The sequence below is a fragment of the Acromyrmex echinatior genome, chromosome 8 (assembly GCF_024713525.1).
Source record: "Acromyrmex echinatior isolate Ae372 chromosome 8, ASM2471352v2, whole genome shotgun sequence".
NCBI classification, from domain to species: Eukaryota; Metazoa; Arthropoda; class Insecta; order Hymenoptera; family Formicidae; genus Acromyrmex; species Acromyrmex echinatior.
In genome coordinates, this window is record NC_141859.1 from 6,880,054 (window position 1) to 6,903,549 (window position 23,496).

The following is a 23,496-nucleotide window of genomic DNA, read 5'->3' on the forward strand; positions in this document are numbered from 1 at the left end:
TTTTTTATAGCTGTTCAAAATCAAAATAACGAGGCGCGGGAGCCGCGCAAACGTTCGTTTCCATGAAAGCCTATAAATTTATACACTTCAAATAGTACTAATAAATTATAACAGACAATAAGTTTGTATTATCATTCAAAATTTATATCTTTTCTGTTCTTTTTATGTATTATAGATAAAAAATCTTTGAAAAATTAAAAAAAGAAAAAACTTAAGCAATGATTTCCCTTCTCGAAATATACAATATTTTACGCAAATACACAATTTATAAAATTATAGAAAAATGGAAGAAGGAGGATTATACGAAATAAAAATATATTTATCAGATACAAAATATAAAGTGCAACAATAAAATAAAATAATATAACAATATAATTTCATGTTGACGCTCGGCTTTCATTCATAGCGACAAAAAGATCACGTGATCAAAATTGACACCGATAGTCTCCAATGAATGAGCATTCTTCAATTTTCATATGGCCCATTTTGAAAAGGCATCTTAATAAATAATAATAATAATATACAGGAAACGCCACATTGATTTAGTTGACTTCAGCTTCTACTAGAGGCGCTATTTTCAATATCTCATTCGTAATATGGAAGATTGGTCATTCTAGTCCATCTCCACCAACTTCCATTCTGTTTGGAACGAAACGTGAGAACGTGGTGTCATACAAAGAAACGATTTTTCGAAATCTCCAACAAAAATGGCTATGCATATACCGAAAGCGCCTGGCGTGGCGCAGATGCTCAAAGATGGGGCTCGCGTAAGTGACATTTCATTTCACGATTATCGTGTGCATGCGATGAACCGGCTCGCGATTCCGTTCGCTTCGGAGAAGGATATATGAGAAAGGGATCGGTTCGCGTTCTTACCTTTTATGGGTATTTTAGGAATTCGGAGTACTCGAGAATCTTCAATACGAGCAAAGGGCGACTTTCATTAAACGATATCTATGTCTTATCTTATTTCAGAAAATCAAACTGAATAATATATTGAGAATGAATCACTTTTGTATGTGTACATGTGTGTATACGTTATTAAAGCTTTTAAAAATTTATACAAGTTTTATGTGCATAGAAAAATGAAGAGTTCAACTTTTTGCACTATTATGCCTCGTTTTAGAAAATTAAATTTGAATAAAATATTAAGAATAGATTATTTGAGTGTGATATCATCATTTTTTAGGATGCTATTTCATTTGTGCGTTTTTGTCGTACGATAAATGTGTACAGAACAGAGAAATTTTTGGATCTCTATCCCATAGCCAATCAACAGGCTTGAAAAATTTGTCGTGCGACAAAAACGCACAAATGAAATATCATTCTTATATATATAAAAATTGTCAAGATGGAAAATTTAATTTTTTTTACATTTTAAATTAGCTTGACTGCTTGATTTGGATAAATTTCACGTTTTTAGTACTTTTCGGGTCTCGAAGAAGCAGTCTACAGGAATATTACAGCTTGCAAACAATTTGCTGATACTGTAAGGAGTGCATATGGTCCTAATGGCATGAATAAAATGGTCATTAATCATATTGAGAAGCTGTTTGTAACAAATGATGCAGTGACAATTGTTAATGAATTAGAAGTGGAGCATCCAGCTGCCAAGTTATTAGTCTTGGCATCAAAAATGCAAGAAGCTGAAGTAGGAGATGGAACAAATTTCGTTATCATCTTTGCTGGAGAATTGCTTCATGCGGCAGAAGGATTGCTTCGTCTGGTATGTTGCTTTATAATATTTAATTACATTGATGTACCAGTAAAGTATTTACTTTTTTATTTAAAATATAAAATATTTTTTAGAAATGTGATAAATATGTGCATTTAATAGAAATAATTATATTTTAATTTTTTATTACAGGGTATTACAACTTCAGAGATTATTGAAGGTTATGAGAATGTCTTGAATAAAGCACTTGAAATCTTACCGACTCTAATTGTTCACGAAGTAAAAGATGTACGAGACGAAGAACAAGTGAAGAAAGGAATTAGGAGCACTATCATGAGCAAGCAGTATGGAAACGAGGACATCCTTGCTTCTCTCGTCACCAAGGCTTGTATCTCTATTTTGCCAGAGAAGACAACATTTAACGTCGATAACATACGAGTTTGCAAAATACTCGGGGGTGGTTTAAGTAACTCCCAAGTAATGCAAGGCATGGTATTTAAGCGTCAAGTAGAAGGAGACGTCACAAAGCAAACCCAAGCAAAGATTGCCGTTTATACTTGCGCTGTGGACATCATTCAGACCGAGACCAAAGGTACAGTGCTGATAAAAACAGCTGATGAGCTATTGAAATTTTCGCGTGGTGAGGAATCGCTATTAGAAAACCAGATCAAGGCAATCGCTTATAGCGGCGCCAAAGTGGTTGTGTCCGGTGGCAAATTTGGCAACATGGCCCTACACTATATGAACAAGTATAATCTGATGGCTGTTCGTATCCCGAGCAAGTTCGACATCAGGCGACTTTGCAAGACCGTCGGTGCCACTGCGCTGTCGAAACTGGTAAATTTATTGGCTCTGATTTCTCAATTCCGCTAGATATTTATCTTGCATAACTTCATTTGATATATACGCAATTATATCTATTTTCTATAGCTTAATTAGTGGATACTTTTGGAATTTAAAGTGAAATAAGTATATGTCTGATATTTGATAAAAGCAAGAAAATTTAGGGCCGATCCACAATCTGTTCTTATTTCAAGATCGACTTAAGTAATGTTTTAAGATGCTAGTATGATCCTGTGATTAAGTAATGATATCTGAAAATTATACTTAAGACTTTCTTCATTATAAAAACCTATGAGTATTGCCGTTAGTACAGTATAATGCCAAAATGAAAAACAGATCTAATGTTTTAAAATAAACTATTACAATAATCAATAATTTATTTTAAAGGTACCTCCGTCGAAAGAAGAGTTGGGATATGCCGATACGGTATATATAGACGAATTGGGAGACACTATAGTAGTAGTGTTTAAATTGGAGGGAAGAGAGAGCCGCGTCAGCACCGTACTTGTGCGTGGTTCGACCGAGAATTATATGGATGATATTGAGCGCGCAATTGATGATGGTGTCAACACCTTCAAAGGTATTACGAAAGACGGTAGATTTGTTCCTGGTGCAGGTGCTATGGAAATCGAGCTTGCTGCACAGCTGGCGGCGTATGCGGATACGCTACCCGGTCTCGAGCAGTATGCCGCACGCAAATTCGCCACTGCCTTAGAAATATTCCCGAAAACGCTGGCCGAGAGCAGCGGTGTACGCGCGTCCGAACTTGTATCGAAGTTGTATGCAGCACACAAAGAAGGAAAGAAGAACTACGGTTTTGATATCGATGTATGTCTCTCTCTCTCTCTCTCTCTCTCTCCTTCCTCCCTCTTCCTTTCTCCTTTCTATTTTAACTCTTATGGTGGTCTTAGGATTGTCTTTCTTGAAATCTAAGAGAGACGTTTATATGGATAATTACTTCAATTCTATATTTCTTTTTGCAGGGTGAGAGCGTAGCTTTGATCGATACCATCGAGGCCGGAATATTGGATTTGTATCTGACAAAGCAATGGGCGATCAAATATGCGGTCGGTGCGGCGTGTGCGGTTCTCAAAGTAGACCAAATCATTATGGCAAAGCGAGCGGGAGGTCCGAAAGTTCCAGCAGGAGGCGTTCGCGAAGAAGACGATTAATAAGTGAACGAATCGACAGCATAATTGTCAACTTTCATACGTTTTATTAACACATTATTAGTTTCTGAACAAGTCATTGGAATAGAGCGAATAAAAAATAAATACCGTGTCTCTGCTTAATTCGCCTAATTAGAAAGGAAAGAAATGTACTTTCTATCGCATGTTTGCTCATTTCTGGAGGTGAGCAAGAACTTCTATAATTTTATATTTTCATCCAATTGTTGATCTTCAAATTATGTTAATTTTATATTATATTAATTTAAGATTCAACAGATGCATTGAATAGATATTAAATCAAGAACTAAATAAACTTGTTAATAAATACACCATCCAGTACCATTTTTTCTCTGTTAATTTGATAGCATATAAAAAAATAAAAATCATATAAAAATAAGGATCATATAATTAATAATAAATAAATATGTTGCAAATAGTTTGGTAAATTGTATAAAATTGTCAGAATCTGTATAGTAACATTTATTCGGCTACTAAAAAATCAAATTATTGTATGGATGATAAAATATTCAACATAAAATAGATCTGTAATAAAGATATAAAGTCAAAAAGTAGTTTTCGAAATAAATTTCAGAAATAATATTATAAAAACATTGAATATATTCTACTTAGAAGTTTTACAATCATATCAATTTAAGGTTTCATTTAGCAGAAACAAACTAAAGGCCCTTCACTATCTCCGCCGATTTTATCAGCGTCCTCTGTTCTTTGTAAATATACTCGCTTGCAAAGAAACTCACAAAAAAATCAATGAAAACAATTATATCATATATTTGAAAGGCTGGACGTATTACAAAACTAAAACTGGATATTATATAATTCAATACATTTATTAAGATTATTACAGCATGGTAAGGCATAAAACTAGACTAGTATTATAAAATTCAATACGACATTACGACTATTACAGTAATGGTAATGACAATCTAACGAAAATTCTTGTGTTAACATTAATAATTAGTACAAAATCAAAATATCATGTGCTATTAATAAAGATAGGTAACACTTTCAAAACGCTTGTATTACAATTAATGATTAGTTTTTACTTCTATAGATGTATATATAACTTTTATGTTCAACAACTCTATAAGCAAGGCTGAGTTCGAAAAAGTGTTGCAGCCGTTCTGTCCACGACTGTACATAAAAGAAAATGGATTACTTATAAGAATTTGAATCATGTCCTTCTTCGGCTTTCATTTCTTCGAGCATATATCTCACATCATGAGAAATTTCGTATCCATTTTGTTGATAAGTTATAGACAAATAATCAGAAACGAATAATCAAATACAAATAATCAATCCTAAATGTGATCAAAATCTATCGAAAAAAACTCTGGAACGGTTACTTCCGATCCACACCGCTGGAAATTTTTTTTAGTGAATCAAAGAATGCTTCAAAACATTTGTTCATGCGATTGTAGTCTATCCTGCACTCTGATTTATCAAATTCAACATTGGTCGCGTTCAGCAGACTCAACTGGAGCAGATCTGTGAGCGCTCTCATTGTTATTGGTATTCTTTTAGATAGATTAATATAATAACACCGAGAGGGGAAGGGGGAGGAGAGAGAGAGAGAGCGCTCACAGATCCGTTCCCCAACAGTTGAGTCTGTTAAATACGACCATTAGTTTCGACTTCAATAATTATTTGAAATCGAGCTGATTTCGATATCAAAAATTGTTCGAAATCGAGTTGATTTTGATATCGAAATTTTCTCAAAAGCGAGCCTGAAACGATGTTGAATTTTTACTTGTTTTCGATGATCATTTCAATATCATTTTGACATCATTTCTATTATTTCTCACTGAGTACACGACCGACATCACCTTGTGCGGAGCACTTGGCATGAGAGTTGCAATGACCATGGTAGCCACCTTATACAGTATCTCAATGAAAGTTCCACTTACTGTCAAACATCGAAAATATATGATTCTCTCATCAAACTAGAATTCCATCGAATGGGTTTTGAAAAATCCATTAGTCCGATAACTTCAACGGCACTCTCGAAGCAAATGCGCGCGCGACGAACCGGCTGCGATTTGTTTACGTTCAATTAAATCGGCGACGCGCGCGAGGATGTTTATCCCCCCGTAGCATTTTCACATAAACTTCGCTATTCGACGTTCAAATCGTCAAATCGATGTCGATTCGACATCGATTTCATTGTCATTTCTTACTGATCCTTGAGGTACTGAGCCATCCCAACGACAAGGTCATACCCAGAGAGAAGATACCATCTGAAAAATGTAAAATATTATTATCTATATTACTATGCAATTATCGATTAATTTTTAAAAATAAATATCGAATACACATCAATTTATCAATATGTATACGTCATATATAATTTTATTATTGATAATATTCATTTTTGTAACAATAAATTTATTATATTATATATATATTATATTATATATATTATATTATATTATATATATGTATATATATGTAACATATCTAATTAAATGTACATAAAAATACTCGTATTTTAAGAATATAATAAAAATTTAAGTATCTTGTTTATGGCTCTATATTAAATTATATTATTGTTACAAAAATAATTTTACGCACGTTTAATTTATAAAAAACATTATATTGTGTGTGTATTAACATCTATATATAAAACATTTCAATGAAGTTATCAGTTTTAATTCATCAATATGTGTCGTTCAAAAGTGTCGTAAATAAAGTATCTATTATGTATAGTGGAAGAACACGTATCTTCTTTTACCATACTATTATACTTGGTGGAAGCATCTATCATGAAGACACGTCTTCCTCCACCATGCTATTATGTATTTTTTATACCTAGTATAAAAAAATAATATTGCAAAGATGGTTTGTATTTATTTATACTATGTAATAATATATATATGAATACAAATTCCGCGAGAATAAAGTAATCTAATCTAGATTATCTGCATATATATTTTATTCCGTCGCTCAATACTTGTTAGTTGATACTTCATCCTTTAATGTATAATATGGAATATACATATACGGACCTTATAGTATAATTCTCACAAGTTTCTAGAGGATTTACAGAAAAAAATCTATTTTTTAAATTCTTATGAAGAGTATTAAACGCGTTAGTGTCTCGTGTGACAAGAATTAATTCGAATTACTAGCCGATATCGGAAACGATGACGAAGACGCTACAGGCAGCACTGGCACCATTATTAATCATTAGCTCGTTCTACAGTTTAAGCATGTTTGAATATCCTCTTGGACAACCACGGCCGTATCTTTCTTGCCTATATACTTTTGTCATATGGAGCTTTCATACATATTTCTTTTACTATCAATATTATTTCGATACTTGGAATAAGTTAGACGATTGGCTAGAAATTCAAAATGTGATCACCGCGATTTCATTCATACTTGTCCACTACTTTTATTTTAAGGTAAAAATTTTAAAATCATGTACTCATGTATTGTTTATTAGTCTCTAATATTATATTTATCTAAATTCCTTATTAATTTTTATATTTAATCGTTTTCTTTATTGAGAGTATTAAAGTCTTGATCTCACATTTACAGCAAATATAAATTTATAACATGTTCTTGAACAGATCAACTTTAATGTTTATATTATTATTTATTGTAGATTGGTATAAAAATGTTTGGCAACGTAAATATTTATATTACTTTCTGAAATTAATTTTTAACATATATATAACTTTTTTAAATCTTATATGTTTCAAATACTAATCAAATTTTCACAATTTAAAGACTAGAATGTAAGGGGAAGTAGCGCGGGGGAGTTGGATCATGATGCCAACCATCTAACATCACAAAGAGATTCCTTAACTTCATCACAGTTTACTGGCCAGAAAGAAACAAGTAATTCTTATAATAAATAGAATTATATTAATTCTGTTGAGAATAACTTGAAGTAAGTCGAAACGCATACGGACTTTATATACGAACTTTTTATACTTTTATATTAAAAATAGACTTGGATTTGGTTGGAAGGCGCACGAGAGAATGCAAGTAGTGTCTTAGCGATATTCTAAGCGTATAGGTTCGTTAACTCAGCGAGAGTTAATTAGATAATCTAGTGCAAGATACAGGCGAGTAATTGGAGGGGAGATCGGAGGAAGAAAATAGCAAGCGTTTCACGGCGAGGTGAAGTAGCAGAGATTAGAGCGGATAAAAAAACGCGCAAGAGAGGCAGGAAATAAAAATGTTGTCCGACATTGGAAAGGAAGGGAAGTATAAAGCTGATGAGAAACAACATTAATTGATAGGAAGAAAGCCACAAGTAGGTATCAAAAAGATTTAATATGTTAAAGAAGAAAAGTTTAGAGGAAAATATAAAAGCGGAAGTAAAGGAAGGGATTAGACAGAAATGGGAAGAGGTGAAGAAAAGAAATGAGAGATGAAACATAACGAGAGATGGAAATGAGAGCTGAAGTGAATAAATATTCTATTCTATTCTATTAAAAATGTTATATATGTCTCCATTGTTATATTCTTACGCATCAAATACCGCGCTGACGCCTACTTCCCCTTATATTCTAGTCTTTAAATTGTTTAACATTAAGGAGTTTTTCAACATTAATTATTATTCTTATGATTGTTTAATCAAGTTTCAATAACTCTTTATCTATCACGTTACCTATACACACTGTAATATCAATTTTGATTCAAATATAAAGTAATAATTTTTTTTTATGTCGCATAATCGATCAATATGATTTTTTTTAAGGAATTGAGACTGTGCTTGCATGAACTTTCCATAGTAGACGACACATTGGAAGCACTCGGTGCTCCAAAAAAATACCAACGGCTGCGTAGCTGGATAATTCGAATAATAATTGGATGGATCGTATACATTTTTTATTCCATAGTATCATGTCTTTATACAGTGTATATCTTACATTTTTATATAGGTGACAGAGATATAGATTTACAATTAATTACAATTTATAGAATATTTTTAATAAATTATCCAAACTTTATAAATATCTTAAGTGCTATGATTTGGGGAACTATCCTTAGGTTAGTATCTACAAGATGTTTCAGAATAATCGCTAAATATTTCGTGTGCTGATAGGACGAACTAAACTGAGTCAAAAAGTCCTCTACCATTTTGCAATTTTACAATATAATTAACAAGATATTAATTACTAAAAATCATCGATTTTTAATAATTTTTTATTCCAGTACTATTACAGAAAAACAACAAGTAAAATGTCTTATTTTTAAAATGAAAATTGTTTATTTTCTTCTCATAGAGTTCTGAGAATTTTTTCAGAATTTTTTAGTACCACATTTTCTCATGTTAGTAAAAAATATTTGCCAATAAGAAAATGCAGTACTAAAAAGTTGATCAAAAATTCTGAAAATATAATATAAAATATAATAAAATATAAAAAATAAGTAACAAAATTATTATAATTAATCTCTTTCATTATAATTAAATCTCTTTCATTCAATTTAGATATATAAGCTCCAGATTTCATCAAGTGAATGATCTTTTACATGTACTTTGTTCTGATCTTTTCGAAAATAATGAAGATAGAAGACAAAACAGATGTATTTTAGTGCATCAACGGATAACGAGAGCTAAGGATTGCAAACATTATATATTGATTATAATGTAATTTTTTTTAATAATTGCTGTTTATACATCTGCGAGCGCGTATATGTATACAGTATGCCTCATTTAGCACGTGTAATATTTCAAAAAGTATAAAAAATTTTAAAAAATATTTTTGAAAATGCATAATGGAGGTGGGAGGGAGCATATTTTGGTTACATTATTTTTTTCTAGATAGAGGCATCAAAAAGATATGATAGTCATTAATGCTTTTTAAAATGCAATTATATGATTTTTTACAGAACGATTCCTATAATCATTCTGCGTATTAAAGTATTAATGTAGAGATATTAAAAAATCAATAATTTACGATATATAATACAGAAAAAATCTGAGATAATTGATGTACATATAGTACATAGATATATATATATATATATATATATATATATATATATTACCTACTCAATATTACTACGAAACGACAAAACAACGATAATGTTACATAAAAAATATATTAATTCCTCAGAAACATTGCGGCCATCATATGTTGTAACAAGTTATTTTAAAACTTATATAAATATATATATATGTATAAATAATATTTTATATATACGTGTATAATATGCATATATGAATATTATTATAACATGTATAATATATGCATAAATGTATGCATAAATATATATACGCAAAAATAATTAACTTCAACTATGTGAAATAATTTTGAACCGATGATAAAAATTACAACTATAGTTTAAATCAAATTCTAAACTTCAAAAATATATTTTGATTAGTACTTTGCCTTTCGTCTCTTTATGGTTCTTTTAATTACGATTTATTTATAGGCACGTTCATCTACAATTATGCCTTATATCACACAAACTAAATAAAATATTCGTCATACAAATATTACTACAAATATTTTGGTGCTTTTCAAAAACTGTCATGTTCTATACCGTTATGTATAACCTACTTAAAAATGAAAAAAAAATATTGCCGATTATATTACTGCAGCAGTTATTAACATATTTTTATTATATTCTGCATAATGCCTTTTTTCTCACATTAAACTACATATGTCAAACTGTTTACTGTAAGGTATAGTAGAATTAAAACATTACTAATTATTTATAATTAGAATCATTAGTACAAGCGACAATTTTGCAACAATAAATTTACACGTATCGAAGTTTTCTTCGAAATAATGCAACTTTATTTATTGGAGGCAGGATTTCAATTCTACAACAAACTTTCATATTGTATAAAAACAATTTCAGATTAACGAGACAGTAGCAATTCTTTACAAATTATCCAATTTTAATCTCGATGGGGACTTACATGAACAGGTAAATAATCACAACAAAATGTTAAATAAAATTTAAACTATTCTATGCGTAATTTTTACTAGCGTCCATAGAAGTTTGGATATAAATTTTACCTGGATATAAATTTTACCCAACGAAAAAAATTGGGCAAAAAATTAAGACATCATAAAACAGCAATTGTACTATACTCTTATATATTTTAGGATACTTGCACACTACATGCTAATATTATAGCTAGGGATAAATAAGCTAGAAAAAGTTTTACAAATTATTTTTTATTTTATATGCCGAAAGCGAACATTTAAAATTTATTAATTATACTATCAATGTACAAAATAAACATTAGGCATTTTAGCATATAAATTGAAAATAATGTGTAAAACTTTTGTAATTAATCGTAATAGGGTAACTCTGGTAAATACGCCGCGCTGGGATTTATGCCGCAGAAGTAAAAAAAAAATGGTAGGAGTGGGGGATAATTTTCCCTCAACTATTCTGTTATATGCCTTTATGTTATATTAGTATTGGGTTATGATTTATTTCATATTTAAAATAAATAAAACTTAGCTAATGAAATGGCCGTCAAATAATAGATCAATAAATTTTTTATTTAAATTTAAAATGAATTATATTAATTGTTATATCATAAAAACTTATATCATAAAAACGTTTTATGGTTGTTAAACTAAAAGATTGTACTACATAAATATTGTAAAAACTTATATTTTTATATTATTATTATTAACAATTAAAGAATTACAGTTTTGCAATGTTTGTAAAATATTACAAGCATATTACTGACATTTTGCAGGTATATTATTAATTTACATTTTTGTAATATCTCTGCAATATTACATTGCAGCAATATTACTTCAATTTTCTGTGCTATATGGATATGTTAATGTCTGAATGTTCATGAAAGATAACATATAACTAACGTTTATTCAATTGTTTATTTCAATTAGATTTTACAATTTATATTGCAAATAAAACAAAGAGAGGTAAAATTTGGTATTGGACTATTTTGCTTTGGATATAATTTTGTTTGTCAGGTACGTTCAATATTAATTAAAAGTATAAGCATATTTGTAATAGAATGTATATATATATATATTAGGTGTTGGAATTAATTCGTAGCGTTTTACAAGTGATGGGAAGTACTTTCATTAATGTATTTTTTAATGCTCATGTGAAATAAATAACATTCTTTCATTAAAAAACGCTACGAATTAATTCCAACACCTAATATATATATATATATATATATGACAGAATAAATTGTATATTTCTACATTCAATTTTGGAAATTACATAAATATCTAAATGGCAATATATATAATATTGAAGCTATTTTTACAATTAACTGCATTTTTATATTTTTCATTGTTAATTTACATATTCATTTAAAGTTTTTTATATTAATTTTGTTTTCAATTTAACATAAATATTTTTATTAAGTATAATGAAAGTATATTTTTTCAGTACTACAGTGCAGCTTTGTCCGTCCTAATGAATATTATATCGGTATGATGATGTATAATCCATAATAGATCCTCTTCTCTAATGCATGAAAAAAATAGTTCCAATGTCAACATATATAATTAAATGCACTTTGATTAAATCAATTTCTGATTGTTATGACATGATTCGAGATTTTACAGCTGTAACGTTTGGTAGACTATATTATAACATATTTTAAAAATTTATTTAATATTTTTCAGTTGAATTTAGACAACGAAAAATACTTTTATTAGACACACGTAACATTATCAGAATTCTGATGAACGTCAATCTGAGCGCACTCTGGCAGTTTATTTATTTTAACGTTTTATTGAATAAATATATACTCATAATATGTGCCTATATTATTTTATTTATAATAGTAATTAAATATAAAATACACAGGTATGAAGATAAAATACATAATCATCATATGTACGCTTTTTAATAAAACATGTATGTATTTTATATGTAATAAAAAATTAATACAATTATAAATGCTGTTTAAATTATAATAAAAATGATAATTATATGGTTAATATAACGCTTTGCGGTACCGCGAGACGTATGCATCACCTGTTCTCTTACCTTCTAGTGGCTCTTAAACCGTTATTATTATTATTGTTTTGTGACATACATTTTGTTTTTATATGATTTTCAGACATTGATTTACCCATGAAGCATTTACTTAAGTTATTATTTTAATCTGGTAATTTGTTATAAATAAAATAAGAGATTAAACCCCGGTTTTTTCAACAAAAATTCATTTCCGGAAAAAATCAATAATGAACATACCATGGAAAAATTTATGTATTCGTCTTTTGGGTCGCTGATTATAAATTTGACATCGGATTTTCGAAATTTAAAATGGTAGATCTAAGATGGCGGATCAATTTGCAAAAAGTGATTTGATTTTGATGAAACTAGGTACTCATAAGTTTTAAGTCGCTGGTTGCAATTCTGGAGTTAAAATTATAAAATTCAAAGCAAACAATAATCCAATACAACGCTTTTAATTCTCGCTTTCGACATTACCCGGAATTAACGGCGTAGACGTAACGAGTATATAGTTCCATATTTTTTTGATATTTTTGATATTTTTAATTTTTTTCCTACTTTTGTTTTTTATATATTTCTTTTTTGATAATCAAAAGCGTCGTATGGCGCTATATATAATAAAAATTGGCAACTACGGAAGATTAAATTTTCTTGACACAATCATTATTAGAGAAAATCAAAGTATTATCTTTGACAGATATATCAAAAAAGAACATTGGCAGATTCCTTAATTTTAGCCCTCTTTGCCATAAATTAGGCGTTGCAGCCGTTCTGTCCACGACTGTACATGTAAGAAAATGGATTACTTATAAGAATTTGAATCATGTCCTTTCTCGGCTTTCATTTCTTCGAGTATATATCTCATGAGAAATTTCGTAACCCATTTTGTTGACAAGTTATAGACAAATAATCAAAAACGAATAATCAAATACAAATAATCAATCCTAAATATGATCAAGATCTATCGAAAAAAATTCTGGAACGGTTACTTCCGATCCACACCGCTGGAATTTTTTTTTAGTGAATCAAAGAGTGCTTCGAAACATTTGTTCATGCGATTGTAGTCTATCCTGCACTCTGATTTATCAAATTCGACATTGGTCGCATTTAGCAGACTCAACTGGAGCAGATCTGTGAGCGCTCTCATTGTTATTGGTATATTCTTTTAGATAGATTAATATAATAACAGCGAGAGGGGAAGGGGGAGGAGAGAGAGAGAGCGCTCACAGATCCGTTCCCCAACAGTTGAGTCTGTTAAATACGACCATTAGTTTCGACTGCAATAATTATTCGAAATCGAGCTGATTTCGATATCAAAAATTGTTCGAAATCGAGCTGATTTCGATATCAAAAATTGTTTGAAATCGAGTTGATTTTGATATCGAAATTTTCTCAAAGTGAGACTGTCTGAATCTTGAAACGATGTTAAATTTCTACTTCTTTTCGATGATCATTTCAATATCATTTCGACATCACTTCTATTATTTTTCACTGGGTACACGGCCGACGTCACCTTGTGCCCGGAGCACTTGGCGTGAGAGTTGCAGTGACCATAGTGACCACCTTATATAGCATCTCAATGAAAGTTCCGCTTACTGTAAAAACACCGAAAATATATGATTCTCTCATCGAACTAGAATTCCATCGAATGGGTTTTGAAAAATCCATTTGTCCCATAACTTCAACGGCATACTCGAAGCAAATGCGCGCGCACGACCGACTGCGATTCGTTTACGTTCAATTAAATCGGCGACGCGCGCGAGGATGTTTGTTCCCCCGTCGTAGGATTTTCACATAAAGAGAATGATTTTACTCAAGTATCTAAAAATTTACCTAGATCTACATATAATTTAGATAGATCCAAAAATTGTTAGTACTTAAGAAAAACCGTTCTTTTCATGTATCCCAGTGAGAAATGATAATGGAATCGTCATCGAATCAATGTCTATTCGACGTTCAAATCGTCAAATCGATGTCGATTCGACATCAATTTTATTGTCATTTCTGATTCTGGGGTACTGAGTCGTCCCAACGACAAGGTCATACCCATGAGAGGGAAGATATCATCTGAAAAATGTAAAATACTATTATCTATATTACTATGCAATTATCGATTAAACTTTTAAAAATAAATATCGAATACACGTCAATTTATCAATATGTATATAATTTTATTATTAAATTATATAATATATAATTTTATTAGGTATATATTATATATTAGGTGCGCAACTAAGTTCTCGCTGTTATTTTGATGCATTTTCATCAAAATAGCAGCGAGAACTTAGTTGCGCACCTAATAATTATATTATTGATATATATAATTATATTATTGATATATATAATTTTATTATTGATATAATAAATTTATTGTTACAAAAATGAATATTATCAATAATAAAATTATATATATGATTTATACAGAAATGTATATATATATTAGGTGTTGGAATTAATTCGTAGCGTTTTTAATGAAAGAATGTTATTTATTTCACATGAGCATTAAAAAATACATTAATGAAAGTACTTCCCATCACTTGTAAAACGCTACGAATTAATTCCAACACCTAATATATATATATATATTTAACATATCTATAATTAAATGTACACAAAAATGCTCGTATTTTAAGAATACAATAAAAACTTAAGTATCTTGTTTATGGCTCTATATTAAATTATATTATTATTACAAAAATAATTTTACGCACGTTTAATTTATAAAAAACATTATATTGTGTGTGCATTAACTTCTATATGTAAAACATTTCATTGAAGTTTTCAACTGATCAATATGTGTCGTTCAAAAGTGTTGTAAATAAAAAATATCTATTATATATGGTGGAAAAAGACACGTGTCATATTATTATACTTGGTGGAAGCATCTATTATGAAGACACGTCTTCCTCCAACTTGCTATTACGTATCTTTAAATACCTAATATTTATAAAAAAATAATATTGGAAAGATGATTTGTATTTATTTATACTTGTAATAATACATATATGAATAAAAATTCCACGAGAATAAAGTAATCTAATCTAGATTATCTGCATATATATTTTATTCCGTCGCTCAATATTTGATATCGCTCAATACTTCATCCTTTAATGTATAATACGGAATGCATATACACGGACCTTATAGTATAATTCTCACAAGTTTCTAGAGGATTTACAGAAAAAAATCTATTTTTTAAATTCTTATGAAGAGTATTAAACGCGTTAGTGTCTCGTGTGACAAGAATAAATTCGAATTACTAGCCGATCTCGGAAATGATGACGAAGACGTTACAGGCAGCACTGGCACCATTATTAATCATTAGCTCGTTCTGCAGTTTGAGCATGTTTGAATATCCTCTTGGACAACCACGGCCGTATCTTTCTTGCCTATATACTTTTGTCTTATGGAGTTATCTTACATATTTCTGTTACTATTCATATTATATTGATACTTGGCAGAATAAGTTTAACGATTGGCTAGAAATTCAAAATGTGATCATCGCGATTACAATCATACTTATCCACTACTTTTATTTTAAGGTAAAAATTTTAAAATGTACTCATGTATTGTTTATTAGTCTCTAATATTATATGATTTATTAAAATTCCTTAACTTTTTTATTTAATCGTTTTCTTTATTGAGAGTATTAAAGTCTTGATCTCATAATTACTGCAAATATAAATTTATAACATGTTTTTGAACAAATCAACTTTAATGTTTATATTATTATTTATTGTAGATTGGTATAAAAATGTTTGACAACGTAAATACTTATATTACTTTCCAAAATTAGCTTTAACACATACAACTTTTTTAAATCTTGTATGTTTCAAATACTAATCAAGTTTTCACAATTTAAAGACTAGAATGTAAGGAGAAGTAGCGCGGGAGAGTTAGCGCGGTATTTGGTGCGTAAGAATATAACAATGAAAATGTTTATAAGTCCATTTTTAATAGAATAGAATAGAATATTTATTCACTTCAACTCTCATTTTCATCTCTCGTTATGTTCCATCTCTCATTTCTTTTCTTCACCCTTTCCCATTTCTGTGTAACCCTTTCTTTTATTTCCGTTTTTATATTTTCCTCTAAACTTTTCTTCTTTAACATATTAAACGTAAATTTTTGACATCTATTTGGCTTCCTTCCTATCAACAAACGTTGTTTCTCATCAGCTTTATACTTCCCTTCCTTTCCGACGCTGGACAACATTCTTATTTCCCGCCTCTCTTACGCACCTTTATATCCCCTCTAATCTCTGCTACTTCACCTCGCCGTGAAATGCTTGCTATTTTCTTCCTCTGATCTCCCCTCCAATTACTCGCCTGTATCTCGCACCAGATTACCTAATTAACTCTCGCTGAGTTAACGAACCTAAGCGCTTAGAATATCGCTAAGACCCACTCGCATTACTTGCATTCTCTCATGCGTCTTCCAAATCCAATTCAATTTTAATATAAAAGTATAAAAAGTTCGTATATAAAGTCCGTATGCGTTTCGATTTACTTCTCAAGTTTATTCTCAACGGAATTAATATAATTCATTATAAGAATTACATTATAAGAATTGTTTCTTTCTGGTCAGTAAACTGTGATGAAGCTAAGAAACTTCTTTGATGTTAGATGGTTGATGCACTATTTGAACTGAATAGAATTATATTAATTTCATTGAGAATGACTTGAAGCAAGTCGAAACGCATACGAGCTTTATATATTAAAAATGGACTTACAAATATTTCTATTGTTATATTTGCGCACCATGTACCGCGCTGACTCCTACTTCCCCTTATATTTTAGTTTTTAAATTGTTTAATATTAAGGAGTTCTTCAACATTAATTATTATTCTTATCATTGTTTAATCAAGTTTCAATAACTCTTTATCTATCACGTTACTTATACACACTGTAATATCAATTTTGGTTCAAATATAAAATAATAATTTTTTTTATGTCGCATAATCAATCAATATGATTTTTTTAAGGAATTGAGACTGTGCTTGCATGAACTTTCCATAGTAGATGACACATTGGAAGCACTCGGTGCTCCAAAAAAATACCAATGGCTGCGTAGCTGGATAATTCGAATAATAATTGGATGGATCGTATACATTTTTTATTCCATAGCATCACATCCTTATATGCTGTATCTTGTTTTATATTTGGATGTAGATGATGTAGATTTCATTATAATTTATAAAATATTTTTAGTAAATTATCCAGACTTTGTAAATATCTTAAGTGCTATGATTTGGGGAACTATCCTTAGGTTAGTATCTGGAACAAGATGTACCAGAATAATCGCCAAATATTTCGTGTGTGCTGATAGAACGAACTAAACTGAGTCAAAAAGTCCTCTACCATTTTGCAATTTTACAATATACTTAACAAGATATTAATTACTAAAAATCATCGATTTTCAATAATTTTTTATTTCAGTACTATTAATTTACAGAAAAACAACAAGTAACAAAAATGTCTTATTTTTAAAATGAAAATTGTTTATTTTCTTCTTATAGAGTTCTGAGAATTTTTTCAGAATTTTTTAGTACCGCATTTTCTCATGTTAGTAAAAAATAATTGCTAATAAAAAAATGCAGTACTAAAAAGTTGATAAAAAATGATCTGAAAATATAATATAAAATATAATATAATAAAATATAAAAAACAAATAACAAAATTTTTAGTCTAAATTTGAATATTTATTAATAACACAATTAAAATATATGTATATAATGCATATATCTTATTTTTAATAAAAGACATTATAAATCTCTTTCTTTTACTAATCTATTTCTTATAACTAAATCTCTTTCATTCAATTTAGATATATAAGCTCCAGATTTCATCAAGTGAATGATCTTTTACATGTACTTTGTTCTGATCTTTTCGAAAATAATGAAGATAGAAGACAAAACAGATGTATTTTAGTGCATCAACGGATAACGAGAGCTAAGGATTGCAAACATTATATATTGATTATAATGTAATTTTTTTTAATAATTGCTGTTTATACATCTGCGAGCGCGTATATGTATACAGTGTGCCTCATTTGTAACACGTGTAATATTTCAAAAAGTATAAAAAATTTTAAAAAATATTTTTGAAAATGCATGATGGAGAGGGGAGGGAGCATATTTTGGTTACATTATTTTTTTCTAGATAGAGGCATCAAAAAGATATGATGGTCATTTATGCTTTTTTAAATGGAATTATATGATTTTTTACAGAATGATTCCTATAATCATTCTGCGTATTAAAGTATTAATGTAGAGATATCAAAATACCAATAATTTACGAGATATAGTATAGAAGAAATCTGGGATAATTGGTGTACATAGAGTACATAAGGTTATATATTACCTACTTAACATTATTACAAAACGACAAAACAACGATAATGTTACATAAAAAATATATTAATTCCTCAGAAACATTGCGACCATCATATGTTGCAACAAGTTATTTTAAAACTTATATAAATATATAAATATATATATATATATATATATATATATATATATATAAATAATATTTTATATGTACGTGTATAATATGTATATATGAATATTATTATAATATGTATAATATATGTATGTATATAAATATATATACACAAAAATAATTAACTTCATCTGTGTTAAATAATTGCACATTTTGAATCGATGATAAAAATTACAACTATAGTTTAAATCAAATTCTAGACTTTAAAAATGTATTTTGCTTAGTACTTTGCTTTTCGTCTCTTTATAGTTCTTTTAATTACAATAATTATGATTTATTTACAGGCAAGTTCATCTACAATTATGCCTTATATCACACAAACTAAATAAAATATTCAGCATACAAATGTTACTACAAATATTATGGTGCTTTTCAAACACTGTCATGTTCTATATCAGTATATACTACCTACTTAAAAAAGAAAAAAAAATGTTGCCGCTTATATTACTATGCGCCAATTTATTTATAAATTTTCTTTCTTTTCTGCATAATATCTTTTTTCTCACATTAAACTACATATGTCAAACTGTTTACTATAAGGTATAGTAGAATTAAAACATTACTAATTATTTATAATTAGAATCATAAGCATAAGCGACAATTTTGCAACAATAAATTTACACGTACCGAAGTATTCATCGAAATAATGCAACCTTATTTATTGGAGGCAAGATTTCAATTTTACTACAATCTTTCATATTGTATAAAAACAATTTCAGATTAACGAGACAGTAGCAATTCTTTACAAATTATCTAATTTTAATCTCGATGAGGACTTATATGAACATGTAAATAATCACAACAAAATATTAAATAGAATTTGAACTATTCTATGCGTAATTTTTATTAGTATCCATGGAAGTTCAGACATCTGGATATAAATTTTATCCAACAAAAAAATTGGACAAAAAAATTGGACAAAAAAATTAAGACATCATAAAACAGTAATACTACACTGTTATATATTTTAGGATACTTATGCACACTACATGCTAACATTATAACTAGGGATAAATAGGCTAGAAAAAGTTTTACAAATTATTTTTTATTTTATATGCCGAAAGCGAACATTTAAAGTTTATTAATTATACTATCAATGTACAAAATAAACATTAGGCATTTTAGCATATAAATTGAAAATAATATATAAAACTTTTGTGATTAATTGCAATAGGGTAACTCTGGCAAATACGCCGCGCTAGGATTTATTCGGCAGAAGTAAAAAAAAAATAGAAGTAGTGGGGGGTAATTTTCCCGCAACTATTCTGTTACATGCCTTTATGTTGTATTAGTATTGGGTTATGATTTCATATTTAAAATAAATATAAAACTTAACTAATAAAAAATGGCCGTCAAATAATAGATCAATAAATTTTTTATTTAAATTTAAAATGAATTATATTAATTGTTATATCACAAAAACAGCTGTTAAACTAAAAAGCTATACTACATAAATATTGTAAAAACTTATATTTTTATATTATTATTATTGTAACAATTAAAGAATTACAGTTTTGCAATGTTTGTGAAATATTACAAGCATATTAATGACATTTTGCAGGCTAATTGTTAATTTATATTTCTGTAATATCTCTGCAATATTATATTGCAGCAATATTACTTTAATCTTCTATGCTGTATGGGTATGTTAATGACTGAACTTTCATGAAAGGTAATATATAACTAATGTTTATTCAATTGTTTATTTCAATTAGATTTTACAATTTATATTGCAAATAAAACAAAGAGAGGTAAAATTTGGTATTGGACTGTTTTGCTTTGGATATAATTTCGTTTGTCAGGTACGTCCAATATTAATTAAAAGTATAAGCATATTTAATAGAATGTATATATATATAATAGAATAAATTGTATACTTCTACTTCAGTTTTGGAAATTACATAAATATCTAAATGGCAATATATATAATATTGAAGCCATTTCTCAATTAACTGCAATTTTTATATTTTTCATTGTTAATTTACATATTCATTTGAAGTTTTTTATATTAATTTTGTTTTCAATTTAACATAAATATTTTTATTAAGTATAATTAAAGTATATTTTTTCAGTTCTACAGTGCAGCTTTGTCCGTCCTAATGAATATTATATCGGTATGATGATGTATAATCCATAATAGACCTCTTCTCTAATGCATGAAAAAAATAGTTCCAATGTCAACATATATAATTAAATGCACTTTGATTAAATCAATTTCTGATTGTTATGACATGATTCGAGATTTTACAGCTATAATGTTTGGTAAACTATATTATATTATAACATATTATAAAGATTTATTTAATATTTTTCAGTTGGATTTAAACAACGAAAGATACTTTTACACACGAACCTGATGAACGTCAATCTGAGCGCACTCTGGCAGTTTAATTATATTATTAACGATTAATTGAATAAATATATACACATATGTACCTATTATTTTATTAATAACAGTAATTGAATATAAAATACACAGGTATGCAGATAAAGTACATAATCATCATATGTACGGTTTTTAATAAAACATATATGTATTTTATATGTAATAAAAAACTAATACAATTATAAATGCTGTTTAAATTATAATAAAAATGATAATTATATGATTAATATAACCCTTTGCGGTACCGCGAGTCGTATGCATCACCTGATCTCTTGCCTTCTAGTGGCTCTTAAACATCATTATTATTGTTTGGTGACATACATTTTGTTTTTATATGATTTTCAGACATTGATTTGAAACATTTAATTAAGTTATTATTTTAATCTGGTAATTTGTTATAAATAAAATAAGAGTAAAACCTCGGTTTTTTCAATAAAAATTCATTCCTGGAAAAAATTAATAATGAACATACCATGGAAAAATTTATGTATACGTCTTTTGGCTGATTATAAATTTGACGTCGGATTTTCGAAATTTAAAATGGCAGATCTAAGATGGCGGATTAATTTGCAAAAAATGATTTGATTTTGATGAAACTAGATACTCGTAAGTTTTATGTCGCTGGTTGCAATTCTGGAGTTGGATTTATGAAATTCAAAGTTCAAACATAACGAATATTAAAAATGATTTTGTAGAATTATAAAATTCGAAGCAAACAATAATCCAATACGGTGCTTTTAATTTTCGCTTTCGACATTACTCGGAATTAACGGCGTGGACGTGATGAGTATATAGTTCCATATTTTTTTTATATTTTTGATATTTTATATTTTTTTCCTACTTCTGTTTTTTATATATTTTTTTTGATAATCAAAAGCGTCGTATGGCGCTTTAATAAAAATTGGCAAATTGGAAGATTAAATGTTCTTGATACAATCATTATCACAGAAAATCAAAGTATTATCTTTGTTAGATAACAAAAAACAACATTATCTGGCAGATTCCTTAATTTTAGGAACATCACATCACTCTCTTTGTCATAAATTAGGTGTTGTTTACGGCATGGAACCATCTTATAATAAAAGACTTTTATCTAAAATGGTACATATAAAAAGACAAAGATAGGAATTAAATAGACAGGTTGACACGGAATCTTAGCCAGAATCATACCTACAAATTATACAATCACTCTCCTTCTTAGCCTTCAACATTATCGTGCTATATGTAGCATGATTATATGAACCAAACATCGATTTATCATCTCTTCTTGAAAAAGATGGACGATATCCTAAGAAAAGTGGATGTTGTTATGTAGTTTACATTCACTTTGTCAGAGGGCAGTAGTGTGCGGCAGCATGTGGCTATTGGATCGCGTGCTACGCAATATGGCGCCGGTGGTTACCAACCACGGCGAAGGACGTATGGCGGGAAAAAGTTAGGTTGAGAATGAACGCTACGCACTGCTTCTGATTTTATGCCATGAGGCGTTTTAATACACACTTAATGCCTAATTAACTAAATACTGAATACAAATGTTGTTAGAACTCGGACGTTAAAGCTCCGAATTACTTTGTGTATTCCGCGAGGCCGATACCGATCATTATTCATGTCCGCGATAATTATTAGCGTCGTCAGATAAATTCTTAGAGTGTATTTTCATAGTTCTAGTATTGTAACTCCGCGACACGATGCCGGTATCCGAGCCGACTTACACGCGCAATCACGTCTCTACTTTCTAATCAACATTTGTATTCAGTATTTAGTTAATTAGGCATTAAGTGTGTATTAAAACGCCTCATGGCATAAAATCAGAAGCAGTGCGTAGCGCTCATTCTCAACCTAACTTTTTCCCGCCATACGTCCTTCGTCGTGGTTGGTAACCACCGGCGCCATATTGCGTAGCACGCGATCCAATAGCCACAAGCATTTTGCGGTTACAAGTTTTGGGTCGTCATGTCCTCTCTTAGGTTT

General features: G+C 29.1%; 3 protein-coding genes across 4 annotated transcripts; all 3 read left to right on the forward strand.

Annotated features, from left to right (window-relative positions):
* Positions 1–557: 557 nt before the first annotated feature.
* Positions 558–4,014, forward strand: CCT8 (chaperonin containing TCP1 subunit 8). Its single transcript, XM_011053321.2, has 5 exons — positions 558–767; positions 1,424–1,726; positions 1,868–2,512; positions 2,906–3,346; positions 3,502–4,014. Exons 1-5 carry the CDS (start codon positions 708–710, stop codon positions 3,688–3,690), a joined length of 1,638 nt encoding a protein of 545 aa, XP_011051623.1. The 5' UTR covers positions 558–707; the 3' UTR covers positions 3,691–4,014.
* A 2,649-nt stretch (positions 4,015–6,663) lies between these two features.
* LOC147908715 (uncharacterized) lies at positions 6,664–12,431 on the forward strand. Of its 2 annotated transcripts, XM_087408505.1 has the most exons (8): positions 6,664–7,109; positions 8,417–8,709; positions 9,152–9,310; positions 10,099–10,351; positions 10,531–10,599; positions 11,544–11,630; positions 12,061–12,102; positions 12,300–12,431. In XM_087408505.1, the coding sequence occupies exons 1-8, from the start codon at positions 6,849–6,851 to the stop codon at positions 12,330–12,332; spliced, it is 1,197 nt and encodes a 398-aa protein (XP_087264631.1). In that variant the 5' UTR covers positions 6,664–6,848; the 3' UTR covers positions 12,333–12,431. The 2 variants fall into 2 exon arrangements, 1 of the variants encoding a protein (XP_087264631.1); XR_015545869.1 differs by having other exon boundaries at positions 10,662–11,630; positions 12,061–12,431.
* Positions 12,432–15,751: 3,320 nt separating this feature from the next.
* On the forward strand, positions 15,752–21,709 carry LOC147908716 (uncharacterized). The gene is made up of 8 exons (XM_087408732.1): positions 15,752–16,178; positions 17,621–17,904; positions 18,463–18,621; positions 19,424–19,679; positions 19,859–19,927; positions 20,855–20,941; positions 21,212–21,253; positions 21,455–21,709. The coding sequence occupies exons 1-8, from the start codon at positions 15,912–15,914 to the stop codon at positions 21,494–21,496; spliced, it is 1,206 nt and encodes a 401-aa protein (XP_087264858.1). The 5' UTR covers positions 15,752–15,911; the 3' UTR covers positions 21,497–21,709.
* The last annotated feature ends 1,787 nt before the right edge of the window (positions 21,710–23,496 follow it).

Coding starts and splice junctions, on each gene's coding strand:
- LOC147908716 (XM_087408732.1), top strand. CDS start 15,912: ATGATGACGAAGACGTTACAGGCAGCACTGGCACCATTATTAATCATT. Junction 17,905..18,462: donor ATTTGGGGAACTATCCTTAG/GTTAGTATCTGG, acceptor CATTCAATTTAG/ATATATAAGCTCCAGATTTC. Junction 21,254..21,454: donor TCCTAATGAATATTATATCG/GTATGATGATGT, acceptor AATATTTTTCAG/TTGGATTTAAACAACGAAAG.
- LOC147908715 (XM_087408505.1), top strand. CDS start 6,849: ATGACGAAGACGCTACAGGCAGCACTGGCACCATTATTAATCATTAGC. Junction 10,352..10,530: donor GTCAAACTGTTTACTGTAAG/GTATAGTAGAAT, acceptor AAACAATTTCAG/ATTAACGAGACAGTAGCAAT. Junction 10,600..11,543: donor ATGGGGACTTACATGAACAG/GTAAATAATCAC, acceptor TATTTCAATTAG/ATTTTACAATTTATATTGCA.
- CCT8 (XM_011053321.2), top strand. CDS start 708: ATGGCTATGCATATACCGAAAGCGCCTGGCGTGGCGCAGATGCTCAAA. Junction 1,727..1,867: donor CAGAAGGATTGCTTCGTCTG/GTATGTTGCTTT, acceptor TTTTTATTACAG/GGTATTACAACTTCAGAGAT. Junction 3,347..3,501: donor ACTACGGTTTTGATATCGAT/GTATGTCTCTCT, acceptor TTCTTTTTGCAG/GGTGAGAGCGTAGCTTTGAT.